The sequence below is a fragment of the Danio rerio genome, chromosome 5 (assembly GCF_052040795.2).
Source record: "Danio rerio strain M-AB ecotype USA chromosome 5, GRCz13ab, whole genome shotgun sequence".
Taxonomy (NCBI): Eukaryota; Metazoa; Chordata; class Actinopteri; order Cypriniformes; family Danionidae; genus Danio; species Danio rerio.
The window spans coordinates 9,510,001-9,529,237 of record NC_141025.1 but is presented as its reverse complement, the minus strand read 5'-3'; the positions used below and the strand labels follow the sequence as shown (position 1 = coordinate 9,529,237).

General features: G+C 38.3%; 3 protein-coding genes across 3 annotated transcripts in view; 1 reads left to right on the top strand and 2 right to left on the bottom strand.

The window, feature by feature from the left end:
* Nucleotides 1-19,237, bottom strand: part of tnksb (tankyrase, TRF1-interacting ankyrin-related ADP-ribose polymerase b) — a 318,296-nt gene that overhangs the window by 213,671 nt on the left and 85,388 nt on the right. The gene's annotated exons all lie outside the window — the stretch shown is intronic.
* Nucleotides 1-19,237, bottom strand: part of LOC147843842 (uncharacterized) — a 321,661-nt gene that overhangs the window by 262,254 nt on the left and 40,170 nt on the right. The gene's annotated exons all lie outside the window — the stretch shown is intronic.
* Nucleotides 2,606-19,237, top strand: part of fgf10b (fibroblast growth factor 10b) — a 45,808-nt gene continuing 29,176 nt past the window's right edge. The window contains 1 exon segment of the mRNA NM_001045858.1: nt 2,606-2,873. Coding sequence (NP_001039323.1) covers nt 2,606-2,873 — 268 coding nt within the window.

The following is a 19,237-nucleotide window of genomic DNA, read 5'->3' as shown; positions in this document are numbered from 1 at the left end:
TTTCTTGGCCACATCATTAGGTACACCTTACTAGTATCGAGTTGGACCCGCTTTTGCCTTCAGAACTGCCTTAATCCTTCGTGGCATAGATTCAACAAGGAACTGGAAATATGCCTCTGAGATTTTGGTCCATACTGACATGATGGCATCAAACAGCTGCTGCAGATTTGTCGGCTGCACATCCATGATGCAAATCTCTTGTTCCACCACATCCCAAAGGTGCTCTATTGGATTGAGAACTGGTGACTGTGGAGGCCATTTGAGTACAGTTAACTCGTTGTCCTGTTCAAGAAACCAGTCTGAGATGGTTCTCGCTTAATGGCATGGTGTGTTTTCCTGCTGGAAGTAGCCATCAGACGATGCTCAATTGAGCCTGTGCGAATCATAGCCTCAGTTTTCTGTTCTTAGCTGACAGGAGTGGCACTCGGTGTGGTCTTCTGCTACTATAGCCCATCTACCTCAAGGTTGGATGTGTTGTGCGTTCAGAGATGCTCTTCTGCAGTTGTAACGTGTGGTTATTGAGTTACTGTTACTTTTCTAGCAGATGAAACCAGCCATTCTCCTCTGACCTCTTGGATCAACAAGGCATTTGCGCCCACAGAACTGCCGCTCACTGGGTATTTTCTTTTTTTCAGACCATTCTCTGTAAACCCTAGAGATGGTTGTGTGAAAATCCCAGTAGATCAGCAGTTTCTGAAATACTCAGATCAGCCCATCTGGCACCAACAACCATGCCACATTTAAAGTAATTTAAACCCCCTTTCTTCCCCATTCTGTTGTTCAGTTTGAACTGCAGCAGATCGTCTTGACCATGTCTACATGCCTAAATGCATTGAGTTGCTGCAATGTGATTGGCTAATTAGAAATCTGCGCTAACAAAGAGTTGGACTGGTGTACCTAATAAAGTGAGAGTATATTTTACAGATGTTTTCAAACTAATAACTAGATATTCTCTGTCATTTAAATTCATATGTTTCCATACATTTGAACATTCTCGATCTAATTCTTTTCTTCACTGTAGTGTGATACAAACCATTTATGAATGCGTTCAACAGAATAACAAGAATATTATGGGCTCTATTTTAACTATCTAGGCAAAAAATCTAAAGCACATAGCATAAAAGCATTAACGGCATGTCCGAATCCACTTTTGCTATTTTATATATATATATATATATATATATATATATATATATATATATATATATATATATATATATATATATATATATATAATGATAATACTACTAATATAAACATTATACAAATGCAAATTGTTATAAATAAACTAAAAAAAAGCCTCCAAGATGAAGAAGGCATGGAGGCAGTGTTTTTTATATTTATGTAGAAAATAATCATTTTTGTAATATTTTAATCCTTTTATTGTTTTCATTTGTAAAGAGATCTGTGTATTGCTGTACATCCCATGTGTGTTAAGCCTGCTTTTTAGACCAGCACACCCCTAAGTCCAAACAGTGGCACAAATTGATTTGCTATTAAAAAAACGTGTCACAAAACTGCAAAATTACAGTTGCGCTGGTCTGAAAATAGCAACAAACCGTGCCAAACACATCTAGTGCTGAGTGTATAATAGGGCCCGTAAAGTCCAAAAGACAAAACGGGGAGAATCGAGTTTTCCTTCAGACCTCAGAAACTAAACTCCATGACTTTTCTAGAACCTTCAAGTCCATCTTCATGACCTAATATTTCATGTAATGTCCTTGTAAACGCGGTAAATAATGAGAAAAACTGTGCACGCTTAAATTGATTATGCAACATGCAACATCTATTTCGTTTCCATTTATTTTCTTTATGTAAAATAGATTTAGATGATTCTTACACAGCACTAATAATGTGAGAGCATGAATAACAGACACGTAACCTATAATCAAGCATACAGAGATTTGTTCAACTAATTTCCCAAGAACACTCTGTGTTTCCAAAACTTTTCCATGGCCTGGAAAAATTTCCAGGTTTTCCATGAACCCTGAAAATTATGCGAGATAAACGAGAATCAATCCACGACGGAAAGCATGACTATTCTACAACTTTATCGAACCCAACGCTTCTTATCATCAGATGGGACCAATCAAGAGTGGCCTCTGGTTAGGTTTGTTCATCTCCTCAATCATCTGTGCTGCTTTACCAGCCCGCTATCAAAGAGCTCCAGATAACAGCCATTCACAAAAGCCCTATCAGCCAAACCCTGCACCTATACAGACCCCAGACAGGGCAGGGGGAATTGTGGGCGATGAGGAGGGGTGAGAGTCAAAGAACGGAGGAAGGGACTGAAAATGACAGACAGGAGTAAGGGAGTAAGGAGGAGGAGTAGACAGCAGCATTTCTGTGAAGCTCCTAAAGATCACACCAAGACACCCTTGATCCCACAAACTCATTCTGACACTTAGAAAAGACACTTGCTTGCCTGGACACTTGCTTGCTTCCATGATAACCCTTCCTAGATGGGATTAATGAAGTACTCACCATCAGAAGACACTGCTTAATTCCACAGCTTCATGGTTACTTCAGCGCTTTTGTGTGGACTTTTGAGAAGCGAGAGGCTTCAGTGCACATTGGTTGAGCAGCATGTCCCATGAGGAGTACCATGAGGAGATGGACAGTGAGTAAGAGTGTGTCTGCGTGCTGGTCGGTGTGTGTCGTTTATTTTCTCGCGGTCTCCGTCACCTGCCGCGGCGCATGCCTCCGGGTCTCCAGCTCCGCATCCACCTCCACCTCCGGCCGGCATGCGCGCAGCTACGTGCACCTCCAGGGCGACGTGCGCCAGAGGAGACTCTTCTCCTTCCAGAAGTTCTTCCTTAGGATCGGGAAGGACGGGAAAGTCAACGGCACCAAGAGCGAAGACGACCCGTACAGTGAGTCACGATTCGTTTGGTTCTGTTCTGTTCAGTTTGATTCAAACTTGCTTTATTATTGGCGTTACACGTGTTTGTTGGCGAAGTATTAGCGATGTTTCCGTTAAATAAAACGTGTAAAAACCAATTACTTAGCAGTAGTGATAAAAAAGGCATGTAGCCTATGTGTGTATGGATATAAAATGGAACACATCGTGATGGGACATTTCGAATGTTGGGAATGTTACATCATTTACTCTGTTGAGGCAAATGTATCGGTTTTAATGGGTAAAGTCTAAAAGGGATACAGCTGCGGATACTCCCGTAAACATAGCATAATTTTTGTGATAACAATAATTATATTTACAATAATACAGTAATAGCCTAATGATATTTTACATTGCTATGAGGGTAGGGGTAGACTTTAATCAAATAATGCGTACTTTAATAATTGTTTTTTTATTATACGTTCAAGTACAAACCATTACGACATATAGCTACAACAATCCAAATCTTATAGTGTTAGTGTTGATATAAAAGTACATTACTAGGAACATAACACACACACAAAAAAAAACAAATAAATACAATTAAATAAAAAAGTAGGGGCGTGAGAGTCTTAATCAAGTAATAGAAACGAGGTAAAGGCATGTGAAAGTTTTTGTTCCTCATAAGGTGTAGAGACCTTACGAGCATCTTCAAATCATTCCTCCATCCATTGAAATGGGGTTTCATCTTTACAAATTTACATCTATGAATGAAGTGTTTAGCTAGAATAATTAGATTATTTACCAAAAAGTCTAGATCTTTGTCCTTCAAAAATATACCAACTTTGATTGAGACCACAGTTAAAGAGAGTATTTGTATTAGTTTGGAAAAAAAATGAATCCAAAAATGTTTTATAACTTCACAGTGAAAAAACATATGTTGTACACTTTCAATATCTTTCTCACAAAAACTGCATGAATTGTTTCCCCAGTTAAATGTTTCAAATAAAAAATAATTAGATGGGTAAATGTCATTTAAAATTTTAACTACTACTTCTTTAGCCTTAGGAAGAACCGGATACGATATGTAACGTTTCCTTATTCTTATTGCTTCTTCTTCATTGAAATCCTGTAGAACATATTTTCCATTCCTTGACATGGAAAGTATTGTTTTGACAATACATTTCTAACAAACTTATTTGTAAACTGTTGGCTATTAACATGAACACCGTAAATGCAGAGTGATCTCATTTCTGGCGTACTTTAATAAATAATCTGAATAATACTCGGTAAATTACTGTTTTTACATTACTGTGAGGCTTGGGTTAGGGTTGGGATAGAGGTAGACGTTAATAAAATAAAATTGATGGGCACTTTAATAAATAATATAAAAGCTGTATCCCTTCTAGCAACAATAATTTTAATGGCGTAGCTTTAAATTGATTGTTTTTAATGTTTAATAATGAGAGAATAGTGTTAATAATTAAATAAAACATTTTGTTTTTTTACAAATATTACATTTGCATAATTCGATTTAGAGTCAGTTACCTAACATTCTTAATATATCAATGCTAGATATATAGTAGAAAATATATAAGTAAAACGGTACTAGTAAATTACTATAGGACTACCTTATATACCAATAGTTGATATAAAGTACTGTATTTGAAGTATACAAGTTACTTTAGTGTCTTTTTAATTATTGTTTATCAAACTCATTGGGTTTAATGTAGCCTATTGGTTCTGATTGGTAAAGTCTAGAAGGGATGCAGCTGCGGATACTTGCGTCAATATAGTATAACTTTTATGACAACAATAATTATATTTTTACATCACTGTAAGGCTTGAGTTTGTGATTGAGGTAGGGGTAGATGTTAATAAAATACAGCTTAATTTATAATTTAATAAATAATATAAATAAAACTCATTAAATTACTATTTTTACATTACTGTGATGGTTAGGGTAAGGGTAGACATTAATAAATAAATTTAAAAAACTGTATCCCTTCTACACTGTATAAATGTACAGTATATGATCAATTAGTCATGACAGCATTGGTTTTTTAGTTCATTTATTAAACCAAGTTAATCATGCTTTAATTTAATGTTATAAGTTATGCAAGCTGTTTTAGGTCAGTTTAACATAAGATAACTTCAATAGACTCTTTTAATTATATTTTCGGCTTAGTCCCTTTATTCATCAGGGGTCGCCACAGCGGAACGAAACGCCAACTTCTCCAGCATGTGTTTTTATGCAGCTGATGCCCTTTCAGCTGCAACCCATCACTGGGAAACACCCATGCACTCTTACATTCACAAACATACACTAGGGCCAATTAAGCTTACCCAATTCACCTGTACAACATGTCTATGGACTGTGGGGGAAACCGGAGCACCCGGAGGAAAGCCACGTGAACAAGAGAACATGCAAAAGCCACAAAGAAATGTCAACTGACAGTGTAGCAACAATCATCTTAATGGTGTAGCTTTCAATAGTTTTTTTAATGTGTAATAATGAGAGAGTAGTGTTAATAATGAACCGAAACATTCTGGTTTATATAAAAATATTACATTTGCATAATTTGTCAGAGTCAGTTACCTAACAGGCTTAATATATCAATGTTAGTGTATAATACAGAAAAATATGAATAAAAGTATACTAGTAAATTAACTATAGGACTATATTGTATACTTATACAGTTGAAAGCAGAAGTTTACATACACTGTATAAAAAGGCACATAACCATTTTTTAAAAAGTCAGATGTTAATGTCACTAAACTTTTTCTCTACAAGTAAGTTAGGATTATCAAATTTGTTTCTGTTATGCTTTATAGCAGAATAATGAGAGAGAGATATTTTTTGAGAAATTGTTATAACTTTTCTTGGAAGTCAAGTTTACACACAATAAGATTATTACGCCTCTGAAAAAGCTCAGATGATGGTGTCAAGGTTTTGGAAGTTTCTGATTGGCTAATTGACAACATTTGAGTTAATTGGAGGCTCAACTGTAGAATAGTATTTAAGGAAAATCTCAAGCACACTGCTTCCTTGTGTGACAACATGGAAAAATCAACAAGCCAGAATCAACAACAAAGCCAGATTACATTTAGCTAAATTACACTGGGAAAACAATCATTTTTGGAGACGTGTCCTGTGGTCTGATGGAGCTAAGATTGAACTGTTTGTCCATATTGACCAGTGTTACATTTGGAGTGTTACAAAGTGGAACACTTACAAACACCATCCCAACTGTGAAGTATGGGGGCGGCAGCATCATGTTGTGGGGCTGTTTTGCTGCAGGAGGGACTGGTCCACTTCACAACATAGATGGCATCATGAAGAAAGAACATTATGTAGAAATACTGACGCAAAATCTCAAGACATCAGCCAGGAAATTAAAACTTGGTCACAAATGGCTCTTCCAAACAGACCATGACACTAAGCATACTGACAAATTAGTTAAAATGTGCGTTAAGGACAACAAAGTGAATGTATTGAAGTGGCTATCACAAAGCCCTGATCTCATAGAAAATTTGTGGACAGAGTTGGAAAAGCTTGTGTGAGCAAGACAACCAACAAATTTGACTCGGTTACACCAATTCTGTCAGGAGGAATGGGCCAAAATTCCTGCAAACTTTTGTGAGAAGCTTGTGGACGGATACTCAAAACATTTGACTACAGTTATACAGTGTAAAAGCAAAGCTAAAAAAATATCAAGGACATGTATGTAAACTTTTGACTGTCTAGAAATTAATAAAAAAAAAATCTCTCATTATTCTGCCATTTAGCAAATGTAAATCATTTAGGTAATCATAAGGGGCCTAAAATAGTAAACGTTTAGTATGATTTACCATCAGACTTAAAAAAAAAAAAAAATGGTTATGTTTATTTTTTAGAGTGTCTGTAAACTTCTGGTTTATAGTTGTGTATAAAGTTTACTGAAGTTACTTTAGTGTATTTTGAATGATTGTTTATCTAATTCATTGAGAATATAAAATGAGAATATAAAATAATATGAAAATTAGAATATTATTAATTTCATAAATAAATTTTTATGAAAATTTATAAAATAATTTTAGGAAAATTAAGTACAGTTTAAACTTTACTGTTTATAATAACATTTGTCATTAAAGTATGTTATTTTTAATTTACCATGAGCATTCACAGATCAATCAAAGGTTTTATGGCATTCTCATTCAAATGTTCAGTCTTTATGAACTGCATTATTGTCTAAACTTACTGAAAGGGTATGGAAATTAAGCCAGTCAACATGAGCAAAAAGCCCAATGTGAAAGTATATTAAAGTTGTAGTCTGTCTTAATGAACCACACTAGAGCAAAAATACTAATATATAAACCCCATAAATTAGATTAGATACTCTAATAAAACAAACTAAATTAACCGTCCATTAAGGAATGGTGCTTTTGGCAGTAATACCCTTTTAATTGTGTCCTGACACCTAGAAATCTGAGAGCAATTAACCCACATATTGACGTAAAAGTTTCCCCTGACGCAGCAATGAAAACACACATCCTATATAACACGATCAAGGCATACGCTTGTGTTTTTTAAAAGGCTATATATAACCAACAGAGTCATATCTGTTATTAAATAGCTTTTGATTTGTTGTTGACGTATTATGGGGGCAATCAGAAAGATGCACAATGTGTTTTCAGTGTTTTACACACAGCAAGTTAATTAGCTTTTGCTCATCTGGAGCCCATGTGGAGATAAGGGTCTTCCTGTTTCCTCTGCGTGTGTTTTTGTGTTTGTCTGGTGTCTCGCACTGACATCCTTTCCTTTTTAAGGCCACACGGCATCTTGATTCTGACGTGTGTGTGTGTGTGGTTGTTTGTGTCTGGTGCTCTTCTAATCAGACTTCATTATTAATGTCTCAGATGTTTCTCTTAGACAGCAGATGTTTGCTGCTTCTCAGATTGCAAACACATTTTGACACAGTCTCCTTAGCTTCTGTTCACGTTCGTTGCTTAAAACAAATCCCCACAAGTTCAGCTTAAAGGTTCACCCACCCAATTCACCTGTACCACATGTCTTTGGACTGTGGGGAAAATCACAGCCCAAGAGGAAACCCACGTGAACATGGGGAGAACATGCAAAATCTGTTCATGGTAATTGAAATACTGCTACTAATTGTTTGAATGATTTTAAATTGTTTGTTGATAAGCTGATATACAAAATTTATCCCATCATTTGACCATTTTTAAAATCCAGTATTTAATACTGATGGTATGAATGCATTTAGTGTACTTTTACTAGATGATGGGGAAATTGAATGATTGATTTTTAACAGAGTTTGCATCTTTTTCCATAATTTTAAAGTAGCTCTTGTCCATTTTCCTATTACTACATAATTCAATTCAGCTTTATTTGTATAGCGCTTTTACAATGTAGATTGTGTCAAAGCAGCTTCACATAAAAGATCATAGTAAATTGGAACAGAGTAGTTCAGTTTTTTAGTACTTAAGTTCAGTTCAGCTCAGTTAGTATGGTTTAATAATCACTGCTGAGGGTCTAGACACTGGAGAGCAAATCCACCGATGCGCAGCTCTACAGATCCCAAACCATGCGAGCTATTGGCAACAGCGGAGAGGGAAAAAAAACTTCACCAATTGCCGAAAGTAAAGAAAACAAAAACTTAAGAGAAACCGGACTCAGTTGGGCACCACCATTTGAATTTCTCCGCTGGTCAAACGGCTTGTGCAGAGCAGCACTTCGCTGAGGCTGAAAGCTGGGCCTCAGCGAAGACTCATCTGGCATCACAGGAATCAGTCTCATGCTCTTCACTCCTTCATGACCACCGCAGCAGCTGCTCAGGATACGGCCTGGTCCAGGATATGGAAACCTTCTAGGATATGGAATCTCATCTCTGATCTTGGATCAATCAGTGCCTCTGCATAGTCTGAGGGCCTCAGGATGAGTATCCCCAGGTGGAAATGGAGAGAAAGAGAATAATTAGCGTAGCTGCTGTTCATAGTGTATGTAAACAGATCCAGTAACCTGTGTGGAAACCCACTAAGTGATGCACTGAGTGTATGCTTTTTTTGAATCGGGAGAGTGTGTCTGAGCCTCGGACGCTATCAGGAAGGCTATTCCAGAGTTTAGGAGCCATAACCGAGAAGGCTTGACCTCCTTTACTGGACTTTGCTATTCTAGGTACTACCAGGAGCCCTGAGTTTTGAGATCTTAGAAGCGAGTTGGATTGTAGCGAGACAGAAGGTTGGTTAGATAAACAGGAGCTAGATTATTTAAAGCTTTTGTAACGGGGAGACTGACACGGAGGGATCCATTTTGCAGTATTTATTAGACAGTCAAACACAAACATCCAACACGCACTAAAGTGCGAACACACATCAACAGTATTCAATAGAGGTAGTGGGGCTGGCGGCTGACAGACACAGAGTGAATTACCAGGCATAGATCAGTGGCAGGCGGCGTGGTTCAGAATCCTTATGACAGGCGTGGGTCGAGGGCAGGCAGTGTGGTTCAGAGTCCGTGCAACAAGCAAGTCAGAAACAGTCCAGGGCTGTGCACAGGAGATCAGGCAGGCAAGAACGCTAGGTAATGCTGGCCAGGGCTAAACAAGACTTCACAATGAACTGGTGTTTGAGTGTGGCTTATATAGGGAGCGTGGGTCGTTAACGGGATTCAGTTCAGGTGTGTGCACAATCAGGATAGATGGATGATGTAATGTTTTAAAGTCCAGGGATGGCGGCCTCTGCTGGCCAGCGAGGGGAATGACTGGGACCGAGCTGGTGACAGCTTTATATGTAAGAAGCAATATTTTAAATTCAATACGAAACTTAACAGGCAGCCAGTGTAAGGAGGATAAAATTGGGGTGATATGATCATATTTTCTAGACCTAGTAAGAATTCTGGCAGCTGCATTTTGTACTACCCCCTGCTGGAGTCTATAATAAGGAGTGAAGACAGTGGAAACTGACAAAAACTTTTCTCCATGTTTAACCAACATGTATCCATATTGTTCTTTAACCATGCTTTTATTAGTTTTAGCTGTCCAATAATAAAGTTTAAGATTGGGAAGACCTATCCCACCATCATCTTTTATAAGCTGTAGTGTTTTAAGTTTTTAAAGTAGTTTTAATTTGATAAGTGATATTTCTTTTCTGCGTCCTCCTTGATGTCTCAATAAGGCATAATAATTTAACCACATTAAAGACAGCAGCCAGTAACTTTCAGTTGTTGAGAGTTTTTGAGAAGTTTATTCACCTTATTCTTCGCCGATGAGTGGGCGCAGCCATTTGCAGCCAATTTCAAAAACAGGCACACTTCCACATTTTAGTATAAGGTCAATATAGCCTAGGGAAAAATGAATATGTTTTAGGTCTCTCCAGAACATTTTGGCTGAACGTTTGACGGTGTATACCGAAACGAAGATGTAGTAAAATACATTTTATAGTTATTACAGGAGATATTCTGAGGTTTTATATTATGGGTGGTGCGCTGGGTCATGGGATGCAAACAGTCGGTCGGCGAGTAAACGAATATAATGAATGAAAGTACATAGACCTATGCGTATGGACATTTATTTCGTGATGATGTGATGGCGTGCTGTGTGATTCTGATTTGACTTTCCAGCTAAACTGGGCAGGTTGTGGGCATTCTGGGGGCGGGGTTTGCATGCTGCGGTGCGAGCTATTGGCTCGACATTGGAAACACGATGTGATTTCGGCCACTGCTCAAGCTTCCGGGCTACTGGCCTGGCTTGGCCTGATGAAAGCCCTGGCTCGCACTGTCCTGACATTGGAAATGCAGCTATTGTTCTTTTGTGTGTCTCTTAAAATGCAAATTGAGCTACTGCTCATTTGCGCCTTTACAGATTAGGGCAAAGCTATACAACTCGTGCCTCAGTTACTTTTGGCAACAAACAAATTACATGCATTTTAAAACTTTTTCAGCGTACTTTCAATGTACTTTTTTAACTCCTGATATACAATATGGCTTTTAAAAAATAATATAAACAAGTAAATAATGGTGAGAATGTGATCAAATCTGAAACCGTGGTAAAAATCTTTATCTAGATTGCTTTTTAAAACTGTCGGTTGGGTTTAGAAAAGTGGGTAGGCGATGGTCAATTTGTGCTTTTGAAAATACTATTGGTTTGATTTAGGGAAGGAGGAGGGTGGGCCAGTCGATCGGTCATTCAGTCAGTCAGTTGACAGCGGCCTCTGGTGGATTTACGTGAAAACGGCAGTTGCAAAATGGCACTCGCCAGAAAAATTTGAGATCTCAAAAAGCATATACCATGGTCTCTGGTGGATTCGCTAAAACAAAAACTGCAAGCTAACATACTCCTGGCACGTATTTGGCGCTCTCCGGAAATGTATATAGTGTCACGTTTTTAGAATTAGAATGGGTTGCCATATTTATATGCTTGTCTGTCACGCCGCTGTTTGGCGCCATCTTGTGACTGAAAAATATGCAGGTTAGTGTATGCTCAATTCAGCCGCTTTAGTTTCTAACAGCTTTGTCTTTAATTAAAGAAGGAATAAACTATTACGGCTCAGATCAATGTTTCATCCTAAAATGTTACATTTTGTGGCAAGTAGCTGTTTAATAAGTGGGATAAAGTACATCCATGTGATTGTTTTTGTAAAATAAAGCTCTTCAGTATTTGCATCAGGCTTCATTCAATGACCACAACTGCCCTTACTTATAAACTGCTTATCTTTTCATCCTCACACAGCAACAGTACACACTAAAGTAAGGTTGAAAGTGTGAAAAAGCACACACTTTAATTGTGTTTTATGTTTGTCTGTTTTTAGGTCACTATGAATTGCACCAGGGCAGTTGAGTTGTCTGTGTTAGAGGGCAATGTGTGTTTGTGTAGCGTCAGACATCGCTGGGACATCTGGCTGTGTAAACGTAATCAAGCCCACAGAGGTGATCAGGCGTTGAGAGGAAATGTCTGTCAGGTCTCTCTCTCTGTGAGTGTGTGTGTGTTTGTGAGTGTGTATGTGTGTGTGTGTGTGTGTGTTTGAGAGCGTGTCAGTTTCCTTGTGATAGCCTCATCGGTGATAAAAGAACAGACGCAAAACACTCAACCAACTACGCAAATCTACACCCAGCTTAAGTTAAACATCATCAGCAGTTATCATCAGGTGATCAGGCCAATTTCGCCTGCAGCAAGAAAAATGAAAACTGGCAAAAACACTTAGTTTAAAGGAAGAACTCAAGCCAAATTTTTAGACTTTAACTCGTACACAATCACCCTGAGCAGCAACCAAAAACCCAGCATTCAGAATATCGCAACAATCACTCAGAACCAGCGTTAGACAAGTGAATTTATTACTAATTACATCCTTTAAAGTGTATTTAACTTACTTTCTAATGACTTTTTTTCTGAAAAGCAACTCAATTACTCAATTCATTTATTTTCCTTCGGCTTAGTCCCTTATTTATTAAGGGTCACCACAGCTGAATGAACCACTAACTATTCCAGCATATGTTTAACACAGCGGAGTCCCTTCCAGCCGCAACCCAGAACTGGTAAACATCCATACACTCTCACATTCACACACATACACTACGGTAAATTTAGTTTATTCAATTCACCGATCATGTATTCGGAGGAAACCAGAGCACCCGGAGGAAACCCACGCCAATATGGGGAGAGCACGCAAACTCCTCTCTGTCACCGACTCGGTCCCAGTCATTTCCCTCGCTGGCCAGCAGAGGTCACCATCCCCGGACTTCTAACCATTACATCATCCATACACACTGATAGCCTACACACCTGAAGCGCATCCACCTAATCACCCTTGCTTATAAGCAGCACTCACACACTCAGTCATTGCGAAGTCTTGTTCTGCCCCGGCTAACACTACTGAGCGTTTCTCTACTCTGCCTGCTTTCCTGTTGCTTACCTTGCCTTGTTCCCTGACATCGTCCTGCCTGTCGCCTGCCTTATACTCCAGCCTGATTACCGACTCTGATTCTAGCCACCTGCCTTGAACTTTAGCCTGGACTCTGACTCTGATATTCGCGGCCTGCCTCTGACCCATGCCTGAACATTCATACTGTGATTACCTGCCGTTGATACTTCAACGTAACACGATTGTGTTTGATGTGAGTTTGCACACGCATTACATCTGTGTGCTTGTGTTTATTAAACTGTGTTTAATAAATCTACTGCAAATGGATCCCTCTGTATCAGCCCCTTCGTTACACTCACAGAAATACCAACTAGAATTACCCAGCCGAGGCTTGAACCAGCAACCTTCTTGCTGTGAGGCCACGGTGCCAACCACTGAGCCATCGTGCCGCCCTAATTATTCAATAATTAATTGAATTACTTGACTCAGTACTACTTCAATATAAATCTCAAAGCATACAGAATACAAATTAAACTCTTTTAAATCTTTAAATTTGACGGACTTTTAAATGGATTTAAAAAGTCCAACTCCAGCGATGCGCTGTATTTAGTTATTTCAACGCTATCTCATGGCAATTCGCCACTATTTGACTTAGTGGCTAATTGGTATGAAATCGTACGATTTCATTTGTACAATTTAGTGCGATTTGCTTTCCCCCCAGTGATGGTTGGGTTTTGGGCTGGGATTTGGTGCCACGCCTCCTTTTATAGTTCGTACATTTTCGTATGACTGAAGTCGATTAAGGGTGCGATTCCCAAACAACGGCATAACACGTGAACTATCATAGTACAATGCATCGTTTGGAAAAAGAACAATGTAGTTTTCGGTTTGCAAAACTGTAGTTGCTTTGTTGCAGGTCCATCGTTTGAACCACGTTAGTTATAGTAGAAAACGTCCATAGTGACGCTCTAAATGGGGTGAAGTAACAACTTCTTTAGAGAAAAAAAACCAGATTTTTTTGTGCAAATGATATAGTTTTACACACAAAAGCATAAAAAAAACTCTATTTGTTATGGTAAAAACGTTCACTCATTTTTACTTATTAAGTGACATTTAATTTTAAACAAATTTTGAGAGGAGCATGTGCTCATGATTGACCCAGCTGGTCCACATTAACTAATCATGATCATCCAATCAGAGAATCCTAAGTTACTATATATATATATATATATATATATATATATATATATATATATATATATATATATATATATATATATATCCTCATTTCCTCTCTACAACTATCTTCTTCTGGAAGAAACCCCTCTCCTCCCCTTCTTCCATGTTTATCCAGAATGGGTGGCACGGTGGCTCAGTGACTAGCACTGTTGCCTTCAAGCAAGAATACCAATGGCATTGGGTCCTCGCTGGGCCATCTGGTATTTCTGTGCGGAGTTTGCATGTTCTCCCCGTGTCCGCGTGGGTTTCCCCGATTTCCTCCCGCCATCCAAATGTGCTCTTTATTATAGATTTTAAAAAAGCCTAAATCTTTTTTCAAATGCCTTACTCTCAGGAAGTTCGCCTTGGCCTCAGCAGCGGGGGAGTTTGAGATCAACCTGAACTCAATCTCACCTCACCCTACAAAAGGAGGGAGCTCTGGGCTCGAGGATCTCTTGAGCTCAGGGCTTTTCCCGGGACAGCATGCCAAACAAGCTATATATAAATCATGGGCTAAGTGTGAACTATAGAAAAGTATAAGATAGTAAGATAGTATAGTAAAGTATAGATAAACTACAGTATCGATAAAAGTATCAAACAGAACTGATATCAATGAGCAATATCTATGGAGCCAGTTCAGTCTCAAAAATAATACATTTACAAAATAAAATTGATAGTACATGCACAGCACAATTAATAATTTGTAAATTCAAAACACAAATCATAAATGCACAATTTCCAATTTGGAAATTTAAAATGCAATTCATAAGTGATCAAATCCAATTTGTAAATTCAAAGTGTGTTTTGAATTTCTAATGTGTGTTTTGAATTTTTTTTAATTGGATTAGTGTATTTATGACTTGTGTTTTGAAATTACGAACTGGATTTTGTGAATGTGAATTGTGCTGTGCATGTATGAATTTCATTTTGCAAATGCATTATGTTTGAGACTGATCTGACTCCAAAATACCATTTTGAATATAATCTAAAACGATACCCATTCCTATTCATAATAAGCCAGCAACCATGCAAAACATCCTTGCAACCCACTAGCAACCACTCAAAACACAACAACGCGCAATACGCCTTAGCATTGTGTGTGTCAGTGTGTTTTGCATGAGTAAATTGTTTGTGTTTTATTAGCAAATATTCCTGAGTGAAAGTATAAATCCCTCAAAAGCAATGTGCCGTTTAACTCTGACTTTTTAAATTTCACAACTCATTTATTCACAAGCGACTAGCTAATTTAAGCGGTGTACGGCACAGCTGGTTGCTCTTATGTCTATAGGGGTGTGTGTGTGTGTGTGTGAGGAACAGCAGCAGTAACACACATGTTCTCACTTTACTGCTCTCCACTTTAAGCAGGTCTCATGAGAGCCTCATGATAGACTCAGACATCACATTTGATTAAAGTTCTTGATGGTGAAAACGAGCAAAACAAAACTGATCAACAGGTCATTCCACAGGAAAACTTTGCCACTCACAGATATCGGATTTATCTCCGCTTTTACAGCCATTTCCACTGTCAAAAGGTACTTAAGGGTGCTTTCACATCTGTATTTAGCTTCATTTGGTCCGGACCAGCAGCAACAAATGATACATTGAAGCATTTTCTGCAGTCTTTGGGTCATTTTCACACCACACTGCTGGCTTTGGTCCGAACCAAAGAACCAAAATGCAGTCATGTGACAAAACCCACATCTCTCATTGGCCAGATGTTATTGAACATATTTCCTAAACTGCTTCTCGATTGCTCAGAATTAACGTGCGGGAAAATGCCAATGGAACTCATTCAAGTAAACAAACCGGCAGACAAAAAATGACGCTTTTGACTATGGAGGGATGACTGCGCTGACTGATTGTATCTCTGCTCATAGTATACTGTATAGCTTGTATACATAACTTTAGACAAACTATATATTTCGAGAATGAAGTGCAGCTGTGGCTGGAAAACAATGTTTTAAGGCATCGCAAATGACGAAGGTGCATTATACGTCACTTCAGGAGGAGTCGTGAATTAATTTAGTTAAACTGCGACATGATCATCTTCCGAAAATATTACCAATAATCCATCAGGAAATGTTTTTCCCTCTCTCTCTCTCTTTCTCTCTATCTCTCTCTATCGGTAAAAAGCTGTCAACAAATATTGTTTGGTCTGCTTTTGTTGCGCACTTGAGTACGACTGCCCAAACGAACCACACCTGCCCAAACGAACCACACCAAGAGAGAAAACGAACTCTAGTGTGATTCAACCTAACTAAATAAGGCAGGTGTGAAAGCACCCTAAAAGCGAACTGTACCGTACCACTTTTTAGGGTACCCTTTACAAAGGATATCTAGCACGACAAAAGGGTACCAAAAGGCGGAGCTAGACGCGCAGCTGAATACTATTGGTTTACAGAAATACGTCACTCGCTAGTGGACAAGCCAGAATGAAAACAAAAGAACTGTCATGTTTTAAACACAGCCGAGACATTACACCACTATTCCCTAGTAGCAAAGAATTCTGGCCTAGATTTGGCAAAAAGCTGGCACAGCAGGCATTCATCCGGCACTGGCATACAGCATGTGGGCCAAACATGGCCCGGGTTTGGCAGAGGTGGCACCGTTTTTAAGGCGGCACACAAGATTTGGGCCAGATGAAAAACGTAGTATTTGGCCCAGATTAAAAAATTTGATAAGTGGGCCATGTGAGTTTGGCCAGTCTTGACCCACATTTAAAATACACTAAAATCATTTTTGAGTTAAGAAAAAAAATTCTACCAATCAGGTCACTTTGAGAAAAAGCGTGCCCATAGTGTGCCTAAAGCGCATCACTCCATGGGTTTATCAATTTCATTGCAATCGTGACACACCAACCTATCTGGCCCAGTTCAGGCCCAGTTATGAGTTATTAACTTGGCTGAGACTTGGCCCAGATATGGTCCGTGTTTGGCCCTTGTCTGGAAGCCAGATTTGGTCCAGTCTTGTACCGTAATTCACTGCGGCATGTGGGCCAAGCAAAACCTGATTGTGTGGGCCAGAGCTGGGCCAGAGAAATTTTGCTATGTGGGATATATATACATTTAATAACGAGCCATGGTTAACCTGAGCTGAAACAAACCTTGTCGCTGTCTTAATGAACAGCCACAAAGCCAAGAAGAAGAGCAGAATCTGTCCTGTGCCCTGTAGTTTTTTATGAGCCTGTATAAAGCGTGAGCGGTTTCGCTTTCTCGCTTGCGCTCACGTGGGCGTCTATATTTGAAACAGGCCCGGATTGGCTAATCGGGAGTACCGGGAGAATTCCCAGTGGGCCGGTCTGTTTTTTTTTGGGCGCGAGGGCCGGTCTCCCTAGCTGCTTGCACTCTCAGCAGTCACACTGTTTTCATTTATTTATTTATTTGACCATAGCCTCACTCTTTTTATTCCTTATTTTGCTGCAGCTCCGCTCATTTTATTTATTTTCTCACAGCCCCGTTAGCAAAATGCAGCCTGCAGGTTAATGATGACGTAATCATTCGACCCCAAACAGCGGCACCTTAGTGAAAATAAGGATTTGAATAATTAATATGAATGAATATTACATTTGCTCAATGAAATCAGATGATTCACAGCATTAATAAATCTGCCGTAACTTTATCAGAAATCTAAAAAGGGAAGAAAAAGATTAAGCCATTAATAGAATGTAACACTGTGGTTAAAAGAGTCTTGCAGATAACAGTGCAGTATTTAATTTTTATTCCAAACGCATCAGCATAACAGTGCCATTGTGGTCCAGTGGTCAGCACATTGCGTTACAAGGAAGCCGACCCGAGTTCTTACCTCATCTGAGTTATTTATTTATTTATTTATTTTCATTTTTAGTGTTAAGACATGTAATACTGTTTGGGATACTTATATAGGTGTACATATTTTATTTGTATATTTTGTGTGACCACCATTACAAAGTACTGGATATCTTTAAAGAATTTTGCACAGAAGATATATATTTAGATATTGCAGGAAAAGACATTGTGTTGGTTTACAGAAGAGTGTCGGAGGTTTAGCTACTCTTTAATGTTCTCATATTTATAAAAAAACATTTGAAGTTCTAAAGCAGCCGTTTCCTTAAAAAAGACGTGATGGTGACATTAAAAACTAAACTTGGAAATGACGTTATTTTACTGTTTTTCTCAGTGGCTTTGGTGCATTTTTCACAACACTATTTACATTTGCATAACAGTTAATGCATTTCTCAAAACAATTAGTCATTTATGCACATCCTAGTAGCAGTTTCTCATTCCTTTCAACACATTGCAAATACTTTTGGACATGCATTAATTGCTTTCATACAACTCGCTGCTTTTTATAACATTTTCATTTGCTACTAACAAAACTTGTCAGTGCTGAATAGTCATTCCATATAAAACTAATAGTCATTACATACAAAAATGTTGAACTAGTGGTCAAAATCTGTCAAGCAAGTTTTATAAAACTTTTAAAGTTTTTTTTTCCCCTGAAAATGTCTTTTAAATTGAACAATTTCATGAAGGATTTACAGACCTGTGTATGTTGTAGATTTAGTTTTTAACATGTACTTCAATATTGTTAACAGTTGTGCACAGCTTTAACCAAAGGAAGTGTATGTTTGTTGTAAATAAGGGTGTGTTTATTCTTTTGCACAATTCTGTGAATAAATTGGAATTGTAAAGAGCAAATGCAGTAAACATGTGAAACATACATATTCAGTGTCTTGTACTCAGATACCTCATTCAATGCAGTGATGTCTAACTTTACTGTAGTTTTCAAACGGCTGTGCACATAGTATATAGTGCTGTCTTGAGCATTTTCAGGAAGTGTCTCCAAAATTTGACTGTTTTGCATTGAAAAATATTAACAGAGTGAACTGTCATAATGAAAACAGGACAAAGAGATGATTTGACTATCTTGTTCATTAACAAGGGTGTCAGGATTTTTCATCTTGATGACACTGACACTTTCATTGACATCAATTCTTGCTTTTGAGGAATGAGCGCTCCGTTTTGAGCAAGTGACACACTTTTGCAGGTTATCAACTAGGTTTTGCAGTTTGTACTAGTTGTTTTGAGAAATGAACTGTTGTGCAGAAATGCACTAGTGTTGTGAGAAATGCACCAAAGCCACTGTAATACAGTCAGTCGTGAAATGAGGTGGGCCGGTCTAAGGCTTGAAACTCCAGGGCTGAAAAGTAGTCCCACTCTGGCCCTGATTTGAAATAACAAACTTCTTGAGCTGATGATAATAACGCACGTGTAATTATTGAAGTGCTTCTGACATCCAATCCTGTCTGATGGGCGCTTGACCATCATTTCACACTTTAACATTGCG